General features: G+C 43.4%; 4 protein-coding genes across 5 annotated transcripts; 3 read left to right on the top strand and 1 right to left on the bottom strand.

The window, feature by feature from the left end:
- Nucleotides 1-149: 149 nt before the first annotated feature.
- Nucleotides 150-5,482, top strand: tmed8 (transmembrane p24 trafficking protein 8). The gene is made up of 6 exons (XM_061082411.1): nucleotides 150-295; nucleotides 695-806; nucleotides 950-1,043; nucleotides 2,720-2,813; nucleotides 3,024-3,317; nucleotides 4,159-5,482. Exons 2-6 carry the CDS (start codon nucleotides 697-699, stop codon nucleotides 4,374-4,376), a joined length of 810 nt encoding a protein of 269 aa, XP_060938394.1. The 5' UTR covers nucleotides 150-295; nucleotides 695-696; the 3' UTR covers nucleotides 4,377-5,482.
- Nucleotides 5,483-6,977: 1,495 nt separating this feature from the next.
- Nucleotides 6,978-10,721, top strand: zgc:163014 (uncharacterized protein LOC100038766 homolog). Its single transcript, XM_061083011.1, has 13 exons — nucleotides 6,978-7,039; nucleotides 7,120-7,293; nucleotides 7,375-7,480; nucleotides 8,040-8,156; nucleotides 8,229-8,342; nucleotides 8,420-8,597; nucleotides 8,678-8,800; nucleotides 9,218-9,405; nucleotides 9,504-9,700; nucleotides 9,796-9,887; nucleotides 9,978-10,032; nucleotides 10,238-10,335; nucleotides 10,433-10,721. The coding sequence occupies exons 1-13, from the start codon at nucleotides 6,978-6,980 to the stop codon at nucleotides 10,660-10,662; spliced, it is 1,734 nt and encodes a 577-aa protein (XP_060938994.1). The 3' UTR covers nucleotides 10,663-10,721.
- A 367-nt stretch (nucleotides 10,722-11,088) lies between these two features.
- On the bottom strand, nucleotides 11,089-13,821 carry gstz1 (glutathione S-transferase zeta 1). 2 transcript variants are annotated; one of them, XM_061083413.1, is made up of 9 exons: nucleotides 13,747-13,821; nucleotides 13,360-13,411; nucleotides 13,006-13,073; nucleotides 12,423-12,503; nucleotides 12,199-12,324; nucleotides 11,696-11,771; nucleotides 11,541-11,593; nucleotides 11,402-11,451; nucleotides 11,089-11,269 (listed from the first exon to the last, which is right to left on the bottom strand). In XM_061083413.1, exons 1-9 carry the CDS (start codon nucleotides 13,774-13,776, stop codon nucleotides 11,143-11,145), a joined length of 663 nt encoding a protein of 220 aa, XP_060939396.1. In that variant the 5' UTR covers nucleotides 13,777-13,821; the 3' UTR covers nucleotides 11,089-11,142. The 2 variants fall into 2 exon arrangements, with proteins under 2 accessions (XP_060939396.1, XP_060939397.1); XM_061083414.1 differs by lacking the exon at nucleotides 13,747-13,821 and adding an exon at nucleotides 13,513-13,600.
- A 290-nt stretch (nucleotides 13,822-14,111) lies between these two features.
- On the top strand, nucleotides 14,112-20,447 carry aldh6a1 (aldehyde dehydrogenase 6 family, member A1). The gene is made up of 12 exons (XM_061083415.1): nucleotides 14,112-14,246; nucleotides 14,517-14,561; nucleotides 14,660-14,734; nucleotides 15,365-15,526; nucleotides 15,680-15,758; nucleotides 16,168-16,470; nucleotides 17,413-17,534; nucleotides 17,886-18,075; nucleotides 18,571-18,752; nucleotides 18,849-19,028; nucleotides 19,890-19,988; nucleotides 20,077-20,447. Exons 1-12 carry the CDS (start codon nucleotides 14,208-14,210, stop codon nucleotides 20,179-20,181), a joined length of 1,581 nt encoding a protein of 526 aa, XP_060939398.1. The 5' UTR covers nucleotides 14,112-14,207; the 3' UTR covers nucleotides 20,182-20,447.
- The last annotated feature ends 230 nt before the right edge of the window (nucleotides 20,448-20,677 follow it).

Raw genomic sequence — 20,677 nt, forward strand, 5'->3', positions numbered from 1 at the left:
TATAACTGAACTATTATTGAGTTGATAATCATCACTCTATTCATCAGCACCAAGTCAATATCTCCACATCCTCTGAACCCTCCAGTTTCTACTGCGCCTCAGATTCGCCACTTTTCTTCAACTCTGGAGAAAACACGGAAGTCTTCTGACGGTGGTTCTCTCCCAGCAGCAGCAGCAGCAGCAGGAGGAACAGCAGCAGGAGGAACAGCACCGTGGAGGTGTGGGACAGGACCGCAGTGACATGGAGGCGTCTCCTCTCATGGCCTCAGCTGGACACGAGTGACACGGTGTCAAGGTATCAGATAGCCGGGGGTTCGAATCTGTGGTTTCACCCGGGGCGCGATGGGTTTGTGCTGGAGCTAGCTAGCTAAGCTAACGGGAGCCAGGCGGCTAGTCAGCTGAGAGCCGACAGCTCGCCGGGATGGAGTGAGCTGTGGCGGCCGGAGCTCTCCACACGAACACACACCACTCCTCCCTGTGGCTTCAGCTGTTCGGTCACAATCTGTGCTGTGGTCGACGTGGCTCAGTGGTGTCCGGTTACACTTTGTTTAGCGTGTCCAGCCCGTGTTAGCAGCGTGCTAGCTCCAGTGTTGTCATCGCTCTTCCTCCCTGAGGTCGGTCGGAAGAGGCGGGGTTTCATCTCTCTCTTTTCTCTCTCGCCGCGCCAGCTGAGGTGTTTGCCTTGTCTTCACAGCCATGGAGAGAGTGGAGGCGACATCAGAGCTCCAGTCCCGGCTGTCATCCCTCTCCTTCTCGTCTTTCCCCGGGGTGACATCCAACCAGTGCGACACCAGCCCGGTGGAGAGGTAACCTGTTGCTGCTGCAGACTGCGTTGCTCACCGTGCTGCTGCGAGGGGCTGACACGGCCAGCTGCTGATGCTCATTGCATCCTAATGTCATCCCCTTTATAAATACTTGATTTAATTGTCTGCTGCTTTTCTTCCTTCAGTCTCCAGAACACAGATCTGTCAAAGAGCCAACCCCAAACAGACGACCAGGCTGACATGGAGGAAATCGAGGAGGATTCAGGGCAGCGTTCAGAGGTAATTCGTGTTTAAGTATGTTGGATTACACCGCGTTCCACATTATTATGCAGATTACACTTTGCTCAGATTTTCCTAAATAGTAATGCACAGCCAGTCAGTATATTTTTCAAATCATCAACTGTTAGAGTATAATTCAAATTTTATTGAACAAACCTCCCAATGATAACAGTATTTTTTTCAAAAATAAAAAACTCTAAATTCAGTGTTCCAAATTATTAAGCAGAGTTTCTGAGTTTCAAGATATTTTATAGGTTGTAAAGAACTAAAAATTGTCATTTGTTGAATTTGCAGCATTAAGGTCATATTTACTGAAATCAAAAAAGTTTTAATAAAAAACATCTTAACATGTCAAGTTACATGTCAACATAGGACCCCTTCTTTGATATCACCTTCACAATTCTTCATTGAACTTGTGAGTTATTTGATAGTTTCTGCTTTAATGGCTTTGCAGGATGCCATAATAGCCTCCCAGAGCACCTGCTTGGATGTGAACTGCCTTCCACCCACATAGATATTTTGCTTGATGATGCTCCAAAGGTTCTCAATAGGGTTAAGGTCAGGGGAATTGGGGCCACACCATGAGTTTCTCTCCTTTTATGCCCATAGCAGCCAATGCCCCAGAGGTATTCTTTGCAGCATGAGATGGTGCATTGTCATGCATGAATATGATTTTGCTTCGGAAGGCACGGTTCTTCTTTTTGTACCACGGAAGAAAGTGGTCAGTCAGAAACTCTACGTACTTTGCCGGGGTCATTTTCACACTGTCAGGGACCCTGAAGGGGCCGACCAGCTCTCTCCCCATTGATTCCGCCACAAAACATGACTCTGCCACCTCCTTGTTGACGTCTCAGCCTTGTTGGGACATGGGGGCCATTCACCAACCATCCTCTACTCCATCCATCAAGACCATCAAGGGTTGCACGGCACTCATCCGTAAAAAAAACAGTTTGGAACTTAGTCTTCATGTAGTTCTGAGCCCACTGCAACCCTTTTTTGCTTGTGAGCTTGGTTTAGGGGTGGCCGAATAACAGGTTTAAGGACACTTCTCTCTCTTGAGCATCCTATATCTTGAAGTTCGCGAGACTCCAGAGGCACCAGCGGCTTCAAACACCTGTTTGCTGCTATTCAATGGCAATTTAGTGGCTGCTCTCTTAACCCTACGCATTTGTTTGGCAGAAATCTTCCTTATTTTGCCTTTGTCTGAACGAACCCGCTTGTGCTGTGAATCAGTGACAAATTTCTTCACCGTCCGATGATCACGCGCAATTCTTTTGGAAATATCCAATGTTGTGATACCTTGACCAAGGTATTGCACTATTTGCTGCTTTTCAGCAGCAGAGAGATCCCTTTTCTTCCCCATTTTGCCTGAAACATGTAGCTTGCTTAATAATGTGGAACATCCTTCTTAAGTAGTTTTCCTTTGATAGGGCTCACCTGGCAAACTAATTATCACAGGTGTCTGAGATTGATTTCAATCATCCAAGTAGCCCTGAGACACAATACCATCCATGAGTTTAATTCAAAAACTAAAAAATGAATGTTTTTGACCCTTATATCCAATTTGCATAATAATGTGGAACGCGGTGTAGATGTCAGTCCGTGTTAATGAGCAGTGATGTAAGATCTCGTTTCAGTTTGATGTAATAACGTGTCTTGCATGTGTTCACTTTGAGGGTAACGAGGAGGCCCCTGCTGAGCCGGCCCCGGGGGAAGCAGGCGAGGAGAACAACAGCACTGGGAGCTGTCAACTCTCCACTGAGATGAAAAGTGAGGACCTGCCGAGCGTTTCATCATGACGCCTGCTTTGTTTCATCTGTGACTCTGACCCAGAGCTTTCATAAATCTGTTTCAGTGTAGAACAAGCCCTAGAGAGATGCATCTAGAATTATTTAAAGGCCTATCTAACCCAGATGAGTGATGATCAGAGGTGCTGTTATGCCTCCTGAACATATTGCTTTTGCTTCCTCCCGATGGCAGCCCAGATGCCGCCCCTGGAGCCGCCGACAACATGGACATCTGCGACCCTGAAGGAGCTGAAGGCGAAGCTTCGAACGGAGCCGGACAGCGTGGTGACGGTGTACCGGGGGGACATCATGACGGTCCACGTCCCCACGGTCCCCGAGGCCAAGAAAGTGAGCTGGGAGTTCGCCACGGACGGTTATGACATTGGCTTTGGCATCTACTTTGACTGGACTCCCGTCACAAACCGCTCCATCACAGTGCACATCAGCGAGTCAAGTGACGACGAGGATGAAGAGGAGGAGCTGGAAGGTCAGTTGGACTTGTCGACGATGTCGTTTTAGCATACAGTTTTGCCTTTTCAAGGAATTTCCTAGATAGATAGATAGATAGATTACTTTATTCATCCCCAAAGGGAAATTAAGTCGTCATGGCAGCCGGTATATTTGAATACAATAAAATACAATACAATAGAATAAAATAAAAAATATTGAGGTAGAAAGAATAAAAACAGAACACAAGATAAATAGGTAGATAAGGTGCAGTGGCAAGATGATGGTAATAGTACTGATGATATGATTGTAATGTTATTGTTACACAGTATATAAAAATAGTACAGTATATAAAGTATATAATATAACATAATATATATTTATATATGATAGTAATTATACCAATATAATAGCAGTATATAGTAATAATGGCGGCAGAGACAGTATATATAATAATAGTAAATATAATAATAATAATATGTACACATGTATAAATATGTGTATATAGACTTACATATACAAAGAATATACAGAGAGTATGATATAATATGATATGATATATAGGAGAGGTATAAATATAAGTATTTGACTATACAATAGATAATATAATATATAATATACTATGAGTGTAAGAATATGTAGACAGAGTGTGCAAAAGACAATATTATTGTATGAAATGATATATAATATCAATATGGTTTATATTAACACATATCACATATAATGTGAAGTAAGTGTATATGGAGCGGAGTGTTGTACAGGGTACACAGTGCAAGGAGACAGGTATATTTAGTGCAGTTCTTTGATGTACTCTGTATCAACACCTCATCTTCGTTGTCTATGATGTGTTGACTTTGTGCTTTGTGTGATTTCGGCTGTAGGGCCTGTCAGTAACGGAGACGTGGAGAAGGGCTCCAAAACCCAAACCAGCTCAAACTTGGCCGAAATCTTACCGGTTTATCGCCAGGACAGTCACTTGTCCGTCTTCGGGGGGAGCCACGATTTCCCAGGTGAAGGAACCTACATGCTGAAGTTCGACAACTCGTACTCACTGTGGCGAAATAAAACGCTTTACTACAGGGTTTATTACAGTGCCTGAGATGCCGCTCTATCGTGAAAGAATGTTACTCCTATCAACAATGAATTATTTTTGATTTCGTACTATGAAAATGAAGTTATAATATAAAAGGTTAAACATAGGCATATCTATTTTTTATCACTTCAGGCTTGTGTTGCTACATGTTGAGTCTACATTACATTGTCAGATAGTTTTGAATGCAGCATGTGCTCCGACGTCTCGCTGATAGATATTTGAAGAAGTCCTGCATATGTGCCATGTTCCCATGTTTGCACTGTGCTACTTGGTCAAGTGCCCGTCAGAAAACCTACATTGTCTTCAGCTGTAACACGTCTATGGTAGCAGTGATCAGGGAATGCCTGCACAGAATATATCTCATCAGGCTGGTTTCTTAATCAGCAGCGCTTTAAAAGGAAAATTGAGGTTTTCTGTTGCGTATGTGTCTGTGTGCACTTTCTACCGTTAAGATTGTTCCTTTGCTTTGTTGTTGTCGCTTGTGTTTATCCTCCTCCCCTGCACTCGTAAACATTTCTTACATATTTGTGTTCAATTCAAGCGAGAATACAACGTCGAAATACAAACTGCAGAGAAAAGTCCTTGGTCCGTTTTGGTCAAAAAGGTCATAAGTTGAATGTCCTGATGCAACAGTTTCTCAGTTTGCTTTTTTATGACACAAATAAAAGCCATCCCTTATCACAGAAAGCTCTTATTATGTAATATAGATTCAATATTTACATTTGCCTCTCACCCCCTCCCCTCTCTTTAATTTGCTGTTTCGGAGGTCGGGAGCAGTTGTAATATTTAATCTAGTTGTATTTTGTGCACAGGTCTATGTCAGTGAAAATCAGCGTGTTTGTTTTCGAGTCTCCTCAGTGCGTCGGGCGTCACTTCGGATCCGATTGTGGTGGAAATGCTTTGTTTTCGTCCTTGTTTTTCAAATTCAGTGCTTTAACCATGTTCACTTGTGCACGTGTTTCCAAAGATGTCACAGGTTTGGCTGCTAACGCCGTAAACAATGTAAAGCAACAGGTTTAAAGCATCCCTTGTCTGCTGTACTGTACCGTTCACTGTAAGTTATGATTTTTGTTCCTGAAATTTATATACCACAATAAAGAAGAGATTATCTAGTTTTCTTTGTGATTCATCTGAGGGTTAGAACAAGGTCTATTCTGCAGAAACAACATGAGAAAGCCATTTAGACTTCTGCTGTATGTGTGTGTGTGTGTGAACTCTCATTTCATCACTGTCTCGCCGCAGGTCCAGGATTAGAAAATGCTTCAGGATGGTCCCTTGTGTTTCTATTAAATAGTGGCATTAGGGGATTGATGTTATTGTTACAGTGGTGTTTATGAAACCAGGTTTTATTTTAAGCACCCCCTGAGGGCCAATCACAATCCAGAGTTACTTCTACTGTCACTCGTCATGTCACTGGATTTCGGTAAAGCATCAGAATAAACATTACTATTCCAAATATGTCTTAGATTTAAATCCAAGTTTGACGCTTATCACATTAAACATTAATAATGACTAATGATTTTATGATTTTTAAAGGTTTGAACTTCTTAAATGCACTGTCAAATAATGTCACTTTACATACATACACAGATAAGAATAATTATGAAATATACAGACAGATGACAATATATTATCTACACCTGGTGAGAGGTAAACTGAAGACATTCAGACTAGTTTAGGTCTATTATATATACTATATTATATATTAAGGTTTGTATTTGTATAGCACTTGACAGGACAGTTTGCTATTCAACCATCCACACGCACATTCATACAGTGCATCTATTAGCAGCCCTTTTTTGTTCTATTAGGGGATATCCAGGATTCAGCATCTTGCCCAAGGACACTTCGGCATGCAGATGGAGAAGACTGGGGATTGAACTGCCGACCTTCTGGTTGGAGGACGACCGCTCTACCTCTCATCCACACATAAAAAACAGAACAGCACCTCAGTTACCATGATAACTCATCAAGATGAAAAAGAAACTAAATAGAACAATGAATAGAATTATGATTTAAGTAATTTAAACGCATAAAACATTATACATATTGAGCTTTATTATAACATGCTGTTTTTGTATTTCTCATTACTAGTATATAAGTCTGCATAAGGGGCCTGGCAACGTAAAAATATCAATAACCACTTTGAAGCCTCAATTTGACTAAATAAAATATCTGAATGGGTCAATGAGTAGAATTTGTTATTTAATAATTTAACAGTGTAAATGTCTTAGATACAAGTTCTCTCACAGAAATCAGTTGTTTACATTAGTGCAGCAAACTCTTACTCAACAAACAAACAAATATATAAATACATCGAAAAAAACCGTATTACACACTTGTTGATTATTCTTTTTAATATAAATAAGTATTGTGCTCTTGTAAATAAATTATATGTTTGATAACATTTCGCCTGAAACTCGCTAAATTGAACCCGTATTGAACTTAATTAACTGTACCTCGCCACAGGTGTGTGTTTCTACTGCGGCCTCCACGATCAGCCAATCAGAGGCGTTCACGGAAGTGACAGGTTGCGCCAAATTCGCAGGCGCGTTGATTAGCTGCAGCAGAGATTTTACAATCCGACTCCGAACAAACAACAACAACATGGGGAAGATGAACTTCTACGTGCTCTGGTCCCTGCGTGACGCTCCCCGCCAGTTCATCAGGTGTGTGTCATAGAAAAAACACACAAAACATCTCCATGCTGCCTTTTCTCCAAACACGTTGTTCCTTCACTTTTTGGCAGCAAATCCTCCCGGAGGTGTTTCCAGGTGCATGTGCCGCTGCCTCTGCCCAAACAGCTCGTCATCTTCGGCCTGGGGGAGTGGAGAGGAGGTGACACCGCCACCATCTCAGTGGACGTGCTGGTCAGTGCGGAGCTGCAGGCCCAGAGGATCGGGACCCTGACATCTCAGGCAAGGTGTGAGGAAGACTGGCTCCAGCTCAGAAAGAAAGCAAAGAAAACTCAGGTCTTAATGTATGAACTCCTCTTTGAATACAGGTGTCTCATCTGGGAGGGAGCCTGGAGCACGGACATCGCCTCTGTGGCAGCAGAGAGGGGCCGGAGGGGAGTTTATGGCAAGATTGTTCTCACAGTGTGTGAAGAGGTGCGAGGTTTTAATATACACAACCTAACTCCAATGTTAAATGGGGGAAACAACCTTAGGCTACACATAAATTACTAATTTTTCTCTGTGCACTTCAATATTTCACGTGCAATCTGTCACACTATATATAACCATGTGCAGTCCTTTACACCGTATATGATAATGTACAATCTGTTACATTATATATAATCATGTGCAATCGGTTACACTGAATATAAATATAATTGTGTGCAGTCATTCACACGGTATACACCAGGGTCACAGCGGTTATATGCAGTTCTCTATACTTTGATTTATATATTGTTTTACTTATATTTTGTCTACTTGTGTCTATCTATTTGACTGACCTTTTTGCTCCTGCAGCAGAGCAAATTTTCCCTCTGAGGGCATAAAAGATCTACTTATCTCATCTATTTTCCAAAACTAGCCCTGCATCTCACACAACTGAGCTTTATTCTTATTAATACGGTTTATAATTGAGTTTATAAGACAGAGTCTCATGGGTTCTTTCTTGGCTCGGACTGTTTACAATGCTTTGACGCCATGTGACTGGTCACAGGATGAATCCAGTGTCCTCAGCAGCACTCCTCTGGCTCAAAGGAAGCGTCTGTTCCCGGAGCAGCACAATGCAACTGATCTCTGCAGCACTCTGCACCACGCTGCTGAAAATGATACGGTAAGAGAAGAAGAAGTTCAGCAGTTCCCCTGTGCTCTCAGTGCAACACTCAGTCATTGTCCTGGCTTCTAGATTACTACCAACTCCTCGCAGTTGTGTGACAGCGTTTCCTTTGCTGAGATCCAAGTGAACAAAATTTACACCAGTTCCATCACAGTGGGCAACAAACTCACAGCTTGGCCCACGGTAAGAGCCACACTCGTGACAATATGTTACCGTCCGCATGTGACTTGTGTAATTGAGTCTGTCCTCATGTACAACAGGAGAAGACACCGAGGCGGACGGTGATCAGTAAAAGAGGCCACATGAACTGGAGCTCTGAGGACATGGACAGTCTCACTGAGGACATAGACCAGGCTTCAACCCCGAAGAAAAAAAGGATATACAGGATGAACAGCCAGGAAGGACTGACAGCGCAGATAAAGAGTGACAACAGAAAAGGTCAGGAACCCCATTAAATACAGCTGTCACCTCCCGAAATCACGAAATGGGTTTGGACAAAGCTCTTGCTTCAGTTTCAGTGTGTCCATCGAAACGCTGGAGCCACACGATGTGTCTGAGCGACCCCGACACCGCCGTCCTCATCGGCGGAGAGACGGCAGATCAAAGCTACTGCAAGGATTCCCTGTGGAAGCTGGAGTTAGGTGAGGGGAGTTTATTCAAAATGTGTGTTCAGACATTTACTAGTTATAGGTTCTTTTAAGATTTTAAATATATAGCACCATATAGGAAAATAGCACTCACACCTCCGCCAAGGCCCAACAATCCAATTAAATTCAATTAGGTTGTACCAAATTGCCCAAATCAGTCCTCTAAACTTTTATTTTCATCAAGATCCATGAATTATTCTGTGAGAAATCTGTGAAAATGTAAAAACACACCCTATCTCACAAGAAGTTCCTGGATCCGCCCCCTGATCCAGATGTGCACCATAATGTAATGGTTTCCTCCCCGACCAGTACCTCTCCAATACCTTTCACTGGGGTGAACACATCCTTGGTGGAGGTAATAAAGCCCGGAAAATACTAGTTTTACACCCAATGCATTGCCACTCTTCTCAGACAGTGACTTCTGGTTCCCCATGAACTCCTCTGCCTCTGGACCTGTTCCACTTTGTGCCCGAGGACACTCTGCGACCTACGACCCAGACTCCAAGTCTGTGTTTGTGTACGGGGGCCTGAGGGAGGGTCAGCGCTACAGCGAGCTGTATATCCTCAACACTCTGACCTGGAAGTGGAAGCTTGTCACTGTGGGTTTGTTACTAACATGTTGTAGTTCTAAAATTCTTTGCAGATACTCCAGCAAAGATTTTTTTTTATTTTCCTCTGTGGATTTTCCCCGCTGCAGGCAAAGGGGAACATTCCAACTCTGGCGTATCACTCTGCACTGTTCTATAAGAAGGAGCTGTTTGTGTTCGGGGGAGTCCATCCGGGACACTCGTCCGGGGAGAAGTCCTGCAGTAACGCTCTGTACATCTTCAACCCAGAGTTTGAGCTCTGGTATCAGCCCATCGTGGAGGGCGACAAACCTCTGCCTCGGTTTGGGTCAGTGCTTTCCAAAACACAGCTGCAGTACATTTACTCTCACACTTTTCCCTTATTTTCTTTCAATATTAAAAAATGGTGTTTGTTCTGTACAGGCACTCGGCCACACTTCTATCCCAGAAGTTGATGATATTTGGTGGCAGGAAGACTGCAACCTACCTCAATGATCTCCACGTTCTAGATCTGGGTAAGTAGAGATTTGTTGGCTTGTGTTAAGTGGTGATGTTGGATTCTGGATTGCAGTGATATTTATGTTATTTCCTCCTCGTGCCTGAAGGATTTATGGAGTACACAGCTGTGAAGTGTGGGAACATGCCCCCGTTGCCTCGAGGGTGAGTCCAGAACTAATCAACCTTGAGATCTGTTATCGACGGACCCATCTGGTTGAAGCATTTGAATTTATATATAAAAGTCATCATCCAGTATTATCTTCTTTTCTTTCTTCTGGAAAGGGAAATGATACAATTGAGTATTGAAAGAAATCCTGCAAAAATAAGAATTGTACAGATTAAAGCCTCTTGCTTGTTCATGTGACAGGTTTCATGCCGCGGTCCCAGTTTCAGACAACAGGATTTTAATCAGTGGCGGCTGCAGTTCAATCGGAACGCTCCAGGACGTACACGTCTTCAGCACTGGTGAGAGCCGATCCTTTCAGTCTTATAATTTCCTGCAAATTTATCAATACAGTATGCTCTTCTCACAGCATCTCCTCCTGCCTCCATTTGTCCTCAGATACCAACATGTGGAGTTCGGTGGCGTGTCCCGTGCTTTGCTCCAAACCTCGAGCTGGACACAGCATGCTGAGTTTGAGCTGCTCCGTCCTGACGGACACCGAGAAGCACGAGCAGAGTGAAAACCTCAGAGTTTACTGCACTGTGCTGGTGTTCGGTGGGTCCGACTGCTCTGGTACCTTCTACAACGACACAATTAAGTGCACATTGGAGGTTCCTGGAGGAAAGTGATGGATCTTTAGAGAAATTTAAGGACAATAGTTTTCTGTTTTTTTTGTCTTCGAACAGATTGAGGATAATGCTGTGACCTCCAAGTGTGTCCACAGTTCTTTCTACTTTACTGTCTTTCTTTGCATGTTATTTAATTTTAATTTGACTACTTAGACTTTTCTGTTTTTTGTATTCCTTTATTTTATTTTTTTATTTAAGTCTCTTCAGTAAAGAGCTATTTTTCCACCATGCAGCCAACACACAGCAGGTGGTGGCCACTTTGCATAACAAATCTGATTTGCATGTTTTGCACACAACCCACTTATCAGAATATAATGATAGCGAAAATGCTGGATTGTGGAAAATCATTTTAAAAATGTAATTTTATATTTAATATTTTTGAGTCTTCACTCTTTGAAATGTTTTGTACAGTATGAACAGTCAAAGTATTATTTAAAAGTTTTTTATTAAAGAAAGTATCAAATTACATGTGTATGGCTGTTAAGTGCGAAGATCGGAGGGTGTGTCTGGTTGGCAAGACGGATGGCTCACTTTAAAAGCCTCGATTTCAATGAGGGTTTGATTTAACCTATTGATGGTTGGAAACTGCTCGACGTCCACCTTGAACCTGGTGAGAATAAAGACAGAGGGGTAATTTGTACGAGGTTTTTTTAAGTTCGGAATACACAGGGTGGATTTCACGTATACAGAAGGTTGAAAGAGACGGAAACATTCATGTTCTCTTTCAGGGTGACCTTACCTCTCTGCATTGTAGACTTGTGGGACCAAGCAGATGTCGGCCATGGAAATCTATAAAATATAAATAGAATCACATTACAAAGTATCTGCTGTGTGCCACACTGATCGGCTTGTTAGGAATATGATGAGCAGGCTCCTACCTCATCACCGACACAGTATCTTCCAGCCGTTTGCTTCAGAATGGGCTCCAGAGCTGGATGAGAACAAAATGTGCATTAGAGTCACATTTTAAAGAAAGTCAGGAGATGGCTCTGAGGAATAATCCTGTTACTGTGAAGACTGAACTTCTACCAACCTTGGAAACCACGACTGATGAATTGCTGAGCCCACGGCACTTTCTCTGCTCCCATTTTCTGGATCACATACAAGTTCTGAAACATCCAAATTTATAGCGTTAAGTTGAAGCACGTTGTGACATTAGGCAATTGTATTATTTCATCCACCAAGGAAGTTGTGTTTACGTCTCTGTGTTTGTCACATGACATGAAACTTGGTGGAGGGATGCAGTGTGGGTTAGGGAAGAGCCTGTTCAGTTTTTGTGCGGGTCCAGATCAGAGGGTGGATTCAGGATTTATTTTTCACTTTAACATAGTGAGATGGGGGGCTTCAACATTGTCATTAAATTCTCAGAATAAATTATGGATCTTGAAAAAAATCAGGGATGGATGGTTATGTGTGTGTTGGTACAGAACCAAATAAGAATCCATATCTAAATGTAAATGTGGTTTCATTCTAGCTTCAGTTGTTAACCCACAAGTCTTGATATTAGAACATATACCATTTGCAGTTGTAACCCACCTGCAGTGGCTGTATCCCAGAGGCAATGACATCACTGATCATTCGGACCTGGGCCCGTTTCTTGGGGTCTGCAGGAAGGAGGCGGGGTCCTGGCCTGGTTTCCTCGATGTACTGGATCACTGCCAGCTGTGAGAACACACAACATCCTCATTGTCCTCAGTGTTACAGTTTCTTGTGTAAAATAAAATGTGAGGATGAGTAGGGTGAAGATTGGAGGGACTCACTGACTGAGAAAGGGTGATGCCATCGATTTCCACCGCAGGCACTTGTTGCATGGGGTTTAAGGATTTGTACTGCTCAGTGAGCTTGAGCACAAAGAGAGCTTTTTTAGACTAATGCAATATTAAGTTTAAACATTTTGTCATTTGTAGCTGATAACACATCTGTAAATACCTCTACCAAGACAGTTATGTTTCACCTGTTTTTTGGTTTGATTACATAAAAACAACAGATTTCCATGAAATTTGGTTGGATGTGTATTGGGGCAGGAAAGAAAATCCAAAAAATGTTGGTTCTGATCCGGATCATGGCACAGATCCAGGAATATTTATTTATCTTTCTCAAATAGTTATTAGATAGAGCGTTTATTAAAACGTTCACAGTCTTTGCAGGGAATAATTCATGAATCTTGTTAGAAAAAAAATCAGCCACATTTAGGAAACTGATACACAGGATTGTAGGTGGAGGTGTGCCCTCTACTGCGTGCCATGCTAGTTTAATTGTGCACACCAGACGTTAGAAAACACAACTCGGAGACGTCTCATGCAACAAATGATGTAATGAGTCCTGTGATTCTGCATATTGTACCTGCTGACCTCCATCTTTGATCAGATTGACTGGAACCTGGTCGTACTCTATTCCTTTAAGAGCAAAAGCTGTTGCACAAAAAAGTTAATCATCATCTTGTCAACAACAAAACATTTAAAATGGAGCTGGACGATATATCAGTTAATATCAATAATCACATCGTTACTGTAATATCTTTTTCCTGCAGAATAAAGGTTGTGATTTTAAGCTTTTCTTTCTGAGCAGAGAATGAACACTTGATAAACATTTCACTAATCTGATGTAGATCACTGATGTTATACCTCCTCTCTGTGATTGCACAATGCATAATCAATATATCTCTCCACATATATATTATATATTTAAAGAACTCACCGATGCGAACCCTCCAGGAGCAGGAGCTTCTGAAGTATCCATGGAGAACAGGCTGCACAGAAAACCACATAAACACACAGTCAGTCCGTTAGAAAGCACACATCCCACTTCCTCTGGACACTGTTAACTTTTCCTGTGTCTGCAGTAGTTCACCTTGGCTGGAGTTGCCATGGCTGCTTGGCTCTACTTCTCACACAGTTGAAACTAATGCAACATGTTTTCTACATCGTCCTCATCCTGCAGCAGCCAATAGGAAGTGATCCTAAACCCCCTCCTACCTAATCTTTGCTCCATGACTCGGCAACATTTGGGGTTTCATATGGTTCCCATTAGACATCTGACACACACACACACACACTCACTAAGCAAACAGTGTTAATACACTACCTTGGCGAGGCAAACTGGGGACAGGTGCATTACTGTGGCTCTGATAATGTTGTCACTTTTATTTAAAGGATAAAATACGATCCACAAAACAACACTAAAGTCCCAGTGAGATGTTCTGCAGAGATCTTGGTCACAGTTCAGCCTTTGGTTGCATAACTTCCTGGTCACAAACCAAAATAATGATTTCCTCCAATGGTTGCTCGACTCCACACAGCGTGGGCGGGACGATACGGATCTCCAGCTCAGGGATTGGACAGAAGGCGTCCCCAGTGGTCCAATCAGGTTGCTTTAGTCATGGGAGGGTGCGGGCGCGGAGCGAATGACCGGCCTCAGCTCCCCCCCAAGAGCCCGCCCCCCGAGGAGGTGCGACCCTGTCAGTGAGAAAAGTGAGAGTTGTCTTCCGCCGTCCTACCTGCAGCTGGCGAAGATCTAGTCCGTCTGGGCCACTTCACACCTGCACCATGGCGTCAACAGCGTTAAGATCAGTGCTCAGGACTAAGGTAAAATTATACAAACCTTCAAACTTCCCATAAACATTCTTTAAGTGGGATTGATTCCACACACATGGGACTAACTTCAGTTGCCTCCTCTCTACTCAGCTTGACTTTGTCCCTGACATAACTCTGTGGTTGCTCATTAATCTTTCAGGCCTCCAGGCTGCAGCAGAGATAAGCTGCTTGTGTGCAAACCTACAATTGCAGCTTTCCTGTTGTTAATGATATTGTTTATATTCATTTTCATGTATTAATGATCTGTAATTTTTGCCCCAGGTCCCACTCAAAGTTGGCCGCATGTGCTACTCCTCTTCCTCAGTGGTGAGTGGAACACAGGACAGATGTCAGTGTGCTGTCACAGTTTACAACAAACGTGATGGATGATTAAATGCAGTTGTTGTGTTGTCGTGTCCCCGCAGCCAACCACCAAGCTGTTCATCGATGGGAAGTTCGTGGAATCCAAGACCTCAGAATGGCTGGATATTCATAATCCTGTAAGTGTGTCACCAGGTTTGGATCAGTAAACACCACTCATCCTCTTCTCAAACATGCATTACCTAGTCTACATATCTGGTTTTAGCATGATGCTGCACTGTCATTAGCTCTGAGGGGACATCTGACAGCACAATCTACAGAAGTTGCTTATCATGTTGCATAATGTGTAACGACACCGGGTCTACAAACCAGTTTGAGTTGCTGAACGGCCCAAAGCAAATTTGAGCAAAATTTAGATTGTGACCTGCAGGTTCAAAATGTTCCAAATGCACAAGTGTGTTCCCTGGAGTGAAAGAACATGATACATGTCAGATCACGGGTGAATTAATCTGTTACTGCCGATCAGTGAGATGACATTATTTAAACCGAAGCAATTATACATTAACTAGTAATTAATAAATGTGTTGTGAAGGCGTCAGTGTGGAAATCCATTATCTGTCTCTGATAACCTTTGACCTGTAGCTTTATGAAACAGCACATAACTCATTTAAACACCTGCCAGGAGTCCACAGGCCTCAATAACTTCAGCTGGACCAAAATATCCCTGAATAACTAATTAATCTTCTTATGGTTTTAAAGTTGTAAATGGACTCCTCCGATGGCCTGATTTTTAAATCACTCCTCTGCAGGCTACCAACGAGGTGATCGCCCGCGTACCCAAAGCCACGCAGGAGGAGATGTTGGCTGCCGTGGACTCGTGCTCCAGAGCATTCCCCTCCTGGTCTGAGACCTCCATCTTGGCTCGGCAGCAGGTCTTTCTCCGCTATCAGCAGATTATCAAGGACAACATTGTAAGTCAAAGGGATCAGAGAGTCTAAGGTGCACAGCTGGAAAATACAGTTTCCCTTTTAGCATTAACTGCAGAGCCTGCTGTGTTTGATTTAAAATACAAAGCCTCAGTTTATGTTTAACCTGGAGTTACAGAGATTGTCTTGTGTTTCCAGAAAGAACTCGCCAAGTCCATCACGGTGGAACAGGGGAAGACCCTTGCAGATGCAGAGGGGGATGTGTTCAGAGGATTGCGTAAGTTTAAGTTGCTCCCATGCACCTGCACAGAGATACATTTACAGAGGGCAACAATTAGGTAAACATTTGCACGTTATGTAGGCTTTTAGTTTGTGGTTGGAGGAAGGGTTAATAAGTTATACCAGCTCTGACCAAAGGGTGGTTTACCTGATGAGCCCTTTGAACCATAGCGTCCTATCATTAAAGTTCAATAGCTGCATTGTGGAATCTAGTTTAGACATGTACTCATTCAGTTTTTCTCCTTTAGTAAAAGATCGTTAACCAGGATGATTTTGTTTCCTTATTTGTGTGCAGTTTTAAATATTTAGCTTTGTATTTGTTTTTGTATTTTGATATTACTGCAGTATGACACAAAAAATTTAACCAAACTAACTAGTGTGGTTTACACTCTGTTTTTCCTGTGCAGAGGTTGTGGAGCACGCCTGCAGCATCACCTCCCTGATGCTCGGGGAAACCCTGCCCTCCATCACCAAGGACATGGACACCTACACCTACCGCCTGCCCATCGGCGTGTGTGCGGGCATCACCCCCTTCAACTTCCCGGCCATGATCCCTCTCTGGATGTTCCCCATGGGCATGGTGAGTGGCAACACGTACCTGCTGAAGCCCTCGGAGCGAGTGCCAGCCTGCGCCATGCTGCTCGTCAAGATGATGCAGGACGCCGGCGCTCCGGACGGGACGCTCAACGTGATCCACGGCCAACACGCCGGTGAGAGCCGGACCCTCTGACCTCTGGTCATCTGTTGTTCTGTGTCTGAACTTTATCTTCAGTGCAGAGAGAAGTTTGTGTATATGAGGAAACTGATATATGCAGGTGCAGGTTAATAAGGTCAGATTCACTCACATGTCTGATAACATGACAATTACAATCTCAACGTTGGAAATTCACAACCGCTTTGTGTAGTGTGCAATCAAATAGGCTGATGGCTGCCACTTATCAATACAGCTCAAGCTTTGATTACATTTTTTAAGATATATTTACGGCATTTTTATTACAAAATACATCAAATTTTCATCTATTTACTTTAGTCCAACATTCAAATGGAGCTGAAACAATCCAGTAATCAATGACAGAAAGTAATCTCTCACTATAGTGCTGTTATCATGTGCTATTACTAAAGCAATTCATTGATTTTAGTCCTTTACCAAACAAAACCACCACAAATCTTCTGTAACCAGCTTCTCCACTGTAATGATTTTCTGCTTTTTCCCCATCTTTCATGATAGAAAACGATATATCCTATTTTTCACTGTTTTTGAACCAAAAAATTGACAATTTTAGGAAATATTCCACATCCAAAGTGTTTATTAGTTACATTCCTACCTTTATGTTGAAATAACTAATTCAATCAAGTTTTTTTCTGACTGATTGATTCACATTTTATAAAACAGCATTAATACTAAAACTGCTTTCACAATTTATTTGGTGGAAGAGCAAGTTCATTTTAGCCTTTTTGAATCTTTGCTTATCAGCTTTTCTAATTCATAACAACCAGGAATCTTTAACTCTGACAGCTGATACATTTTTCATTCCTTGAGATGATTTAGTATGTAACGCAGTACCACACAGCATTATTTATGAATGAATGTATCTGATATAATTGATGGAGGTTTAAATTAATACTTTTCTTTAACTGTGTTTCTGGCACAGCCGTGAATTTCATCTGCGACCATCCTGCCATCAAGGCGATCAGCTTTGTCGGCTCCAATCAAGCTGGGGAGTATATTTACGAGAGGGGCTCTAAAAATGGCAAGAGGGTCCAGTCCAACATGGTGAGTATCAACTTATAATGCTGCAACTGTTATGCTGCAGATGTCCAGCAGGTGTCAGCCTTGGCCAACAGATTGTTGCTGTATCCTGGAACCTGTGGCTGCTGAAGAGAGAAGTTGCAAATGAGAAACTGCAGCTGTGCATCACTGTAGGAAAATCCAGTCTGTGAATTACAAACGTTCTGTCTTTTTTGTTTTTACTTTCTTCCTTTCGACCACAAGTTTACTATTTGACATTTGTCGGTCGTTTGTTTTCATGATTCCCTGATATTATCTTCTCTTGCTTTTGACCAACCAGTCGCTCTAATGTGCAGATCAAGCTGCCGAGGGCTAACCGCTTCTCATGTGCCGCAGGGCGCCAAGAACCATGGTGTGGTGATGCCCGATGCCAACAAGGAGAACACTCTGAACCAGCTTGTGGGCGCAGCGTTCGGGGCAGCGGGGCAGCGCTGCATGGCTCTGTCCACGGCCATCCTGGTGGGCGAAGCACGGGCCTGGCTGCCGGAGCTGGTGGAGCGTGCCAAGGCTCTGCGCGTGAATGCAGGTACCGCACCCCGTCACCCCACCCCTCTACCTCCCGTCTCTTCCTCCTGAGCTCTTTTTCTCCCCGAGGCCCTTTGGTTTAGTCATCCCGGGGCCACCCAGGCGGCCCTAACCACACCTCTCGCCTTTTGCCTTGTTGTAACTTCACATCGGACTCGGCTGGGAGCGGAGGCTGGTTGAGTCAGCCATGCTGCAAATTTGCGGTCAGATCTGCGGCCCAGACCTAAATAGTGATTCAGAGCATCAAATCCTGACGTGAAGCAAAATAGAGAATGATTCTCCCCGTTTGCAATGATATGGACTCTAATTTGTGCAGTACACAGGAAACCCCTAAGTATCCATCTGTGAGGGAGTGCCTCAGGGTGCCCCTCGCCCTGGCTTTTGTGTGCTTGTGGTCAAAGAAGCATCCGAATGTCTGCGCCCTTAATGTGCTCACGTCGAGCGATCGCCATGGCGTGTAACCTTATAGCCGGTTGTTTCGGGGGCCCTGCTGTAGGAGACCAGCCCGGTGCCGATGTGGGGCCTCTGATCTCTCCCCAGGCCAAGGAGCGAGTCTGCAGTTTGGTCCAGAGTGGCGTGGACGAGGGAGCGAAGCTGCTCCTGGACGGCCGCGGAGTCAAAGTTAAGGGTTACGAGAACGGCAACTTTGTGGGTCCCACCATCCTCGGCCATGTGACAGTATGTGGGTTTACATGTGCACCTCTCAACTCTTTTTACATCAGAGTAGCATTTTGAATATATAAATCAATTGGGTTCATGTTTGTGCTCTTACAGCCGCAGATGAAGTGCTACACCGAGGAGATCTTCGGGCCCGTGTTGGTCGTTCTCGAGGCAGAAACCCTGGATGACGCCATCGGTATAGTCAACGGGAACCCCTATGGCAACGGCACGGCCATCTTCACCACAAACGGCGCCACGGCTCGTAAATACACTCACGAGGTGGACGTGGGCCAGGTGAGTGGCTGCAGCCTCCAAATGTGTTCCCCTGTTTTGGAGACATTCACATCCCTCTGTCATGTCGATGCAGCCTCTCCAGCCGAGAGCACATCACATTTCTGAAAACCTTATTAAAAAAACAAACACTTTCCAGGTCAAGTATAGCCATGTTTGCCCCTGACCTAAAATACACATGTTCGGTTACCCCCTTCCCTCCACTTTCCCAACAAACAAGACTACAAATAGCTAGAGCAAATATGTATCTGTTCGTTGAAAACAGGGGGACATAGAAAACATTTTCCACGTAGCACGCAAGAAGAGGAAATCTTAAATTAATCTCAGAAGGGATTCCGGGGTCCTGTTTATCATTTAGGCATAAACACGTCCAACTTTTCTCCCTGTTTGTTTGCCTGTGGAGCCTAGTTATGCCCTGTGTTTGCTGTTCACATGTCGGGGAATGCTGTGCAGGCCATGTGCTGTGCTCCTCTCCAAACCTCGATGCAACAAACATCTTCTGTTTCCTTTTTTTTCCTCCCCCCTGCACCTTTGCCAAAAGGCCTCAGTGCGTCCAAACTTACTCCCGCTGTTTCAAACACTCTAACCCAACCACGCCATGCCTCTTCTGCCTCCATAACAAAGTGTTTTATTTAGTTTTTCTCCCCTATCATAAGAGCAGGCTGTGCTTTCAAAACGGCAGATATAAGCCGCAGGTTGAGCCATGTTTATTGTGCTCATGTAAGCTTGTTTTTTTAAACGGCAAAGATGCACCACATCTCTCATCAGCCACATTTTACTCGCGCTAGCAATTTGGGCTCCTGGGAAATTGCTTTACAAACTTGCTCTTATGGAAATGAGAGGGACACTACTTGTTTTCTGCAGGTCGGAGTCAATGTGCCCATCCCCGTTCCTCTGCCAATGTTCTCCTTTACCGGTTCAAGAGGATCCTTCAGAGGGGACATGAACTTCTATGGAAAACAAGTACGTTTTTGTTACAAGCACACAAACGTCAACACCAATCAAGTGATGCTCTGTGAAGTTAAATGTTGTTTTCTTCCTCTCCCTGCAGGGCATCCAGTTCTACACACAGATCAAAACTGTGACCTCGCAGTGGAAAGCTGAAGACGCCACATCGAAAAGTCCTGCGGTTACCATGCCAACTATGGGACGCTAAATACTCCATCCAAGTGCCGGAACAGTTTAATAACCCTTCGTCCACACACAGATCAGATTTGTTATTATTATTCAATGTGAATAGTTCATAAACACAAAATACTCACAACTTGGGAGAGTTTATTAGATGTTAGATGTGTAAATTTCGATTTTCTGCATATGTAAAACACAGTGGCCAAGATTTTAACAATGCAAAACCATCTGTACAGATGTTTGAATGGATCCATGTCATTTCCTAAAATACAAAGATGCCATGGTTGTCATGGATACAGTGTATTTTTTAGTCCAATGATTATTTAAATATTGCTATTTGCAGGAAGGGGTAAGAAAGACGATTTGACTTGTGATACGTTCCTTTTTAAACTGAGTATAACAGAATTCAAAGAGGCAACTCACACCATGATATATATACACGCATGGAAGGATATTTATAATGAACACAAACAAAACACTTGTATTCTACAAAAACACATGATTGACACTCTTGTGGGAAGCGC

Source organism: Limanda limanda, chromosome 12, assembly GCF_963576545.1.
Source record: "Limanda limanda chromosome 12, fLimLim1.1, whole genome shotgun sequence".
Classification (NCBI taxonomy): Eukaryota; Metazoa; Chordata; class Actinopteri; order Pleuronectiformes; family Pleuronectidae; genus Limanda; species Limanda limanda.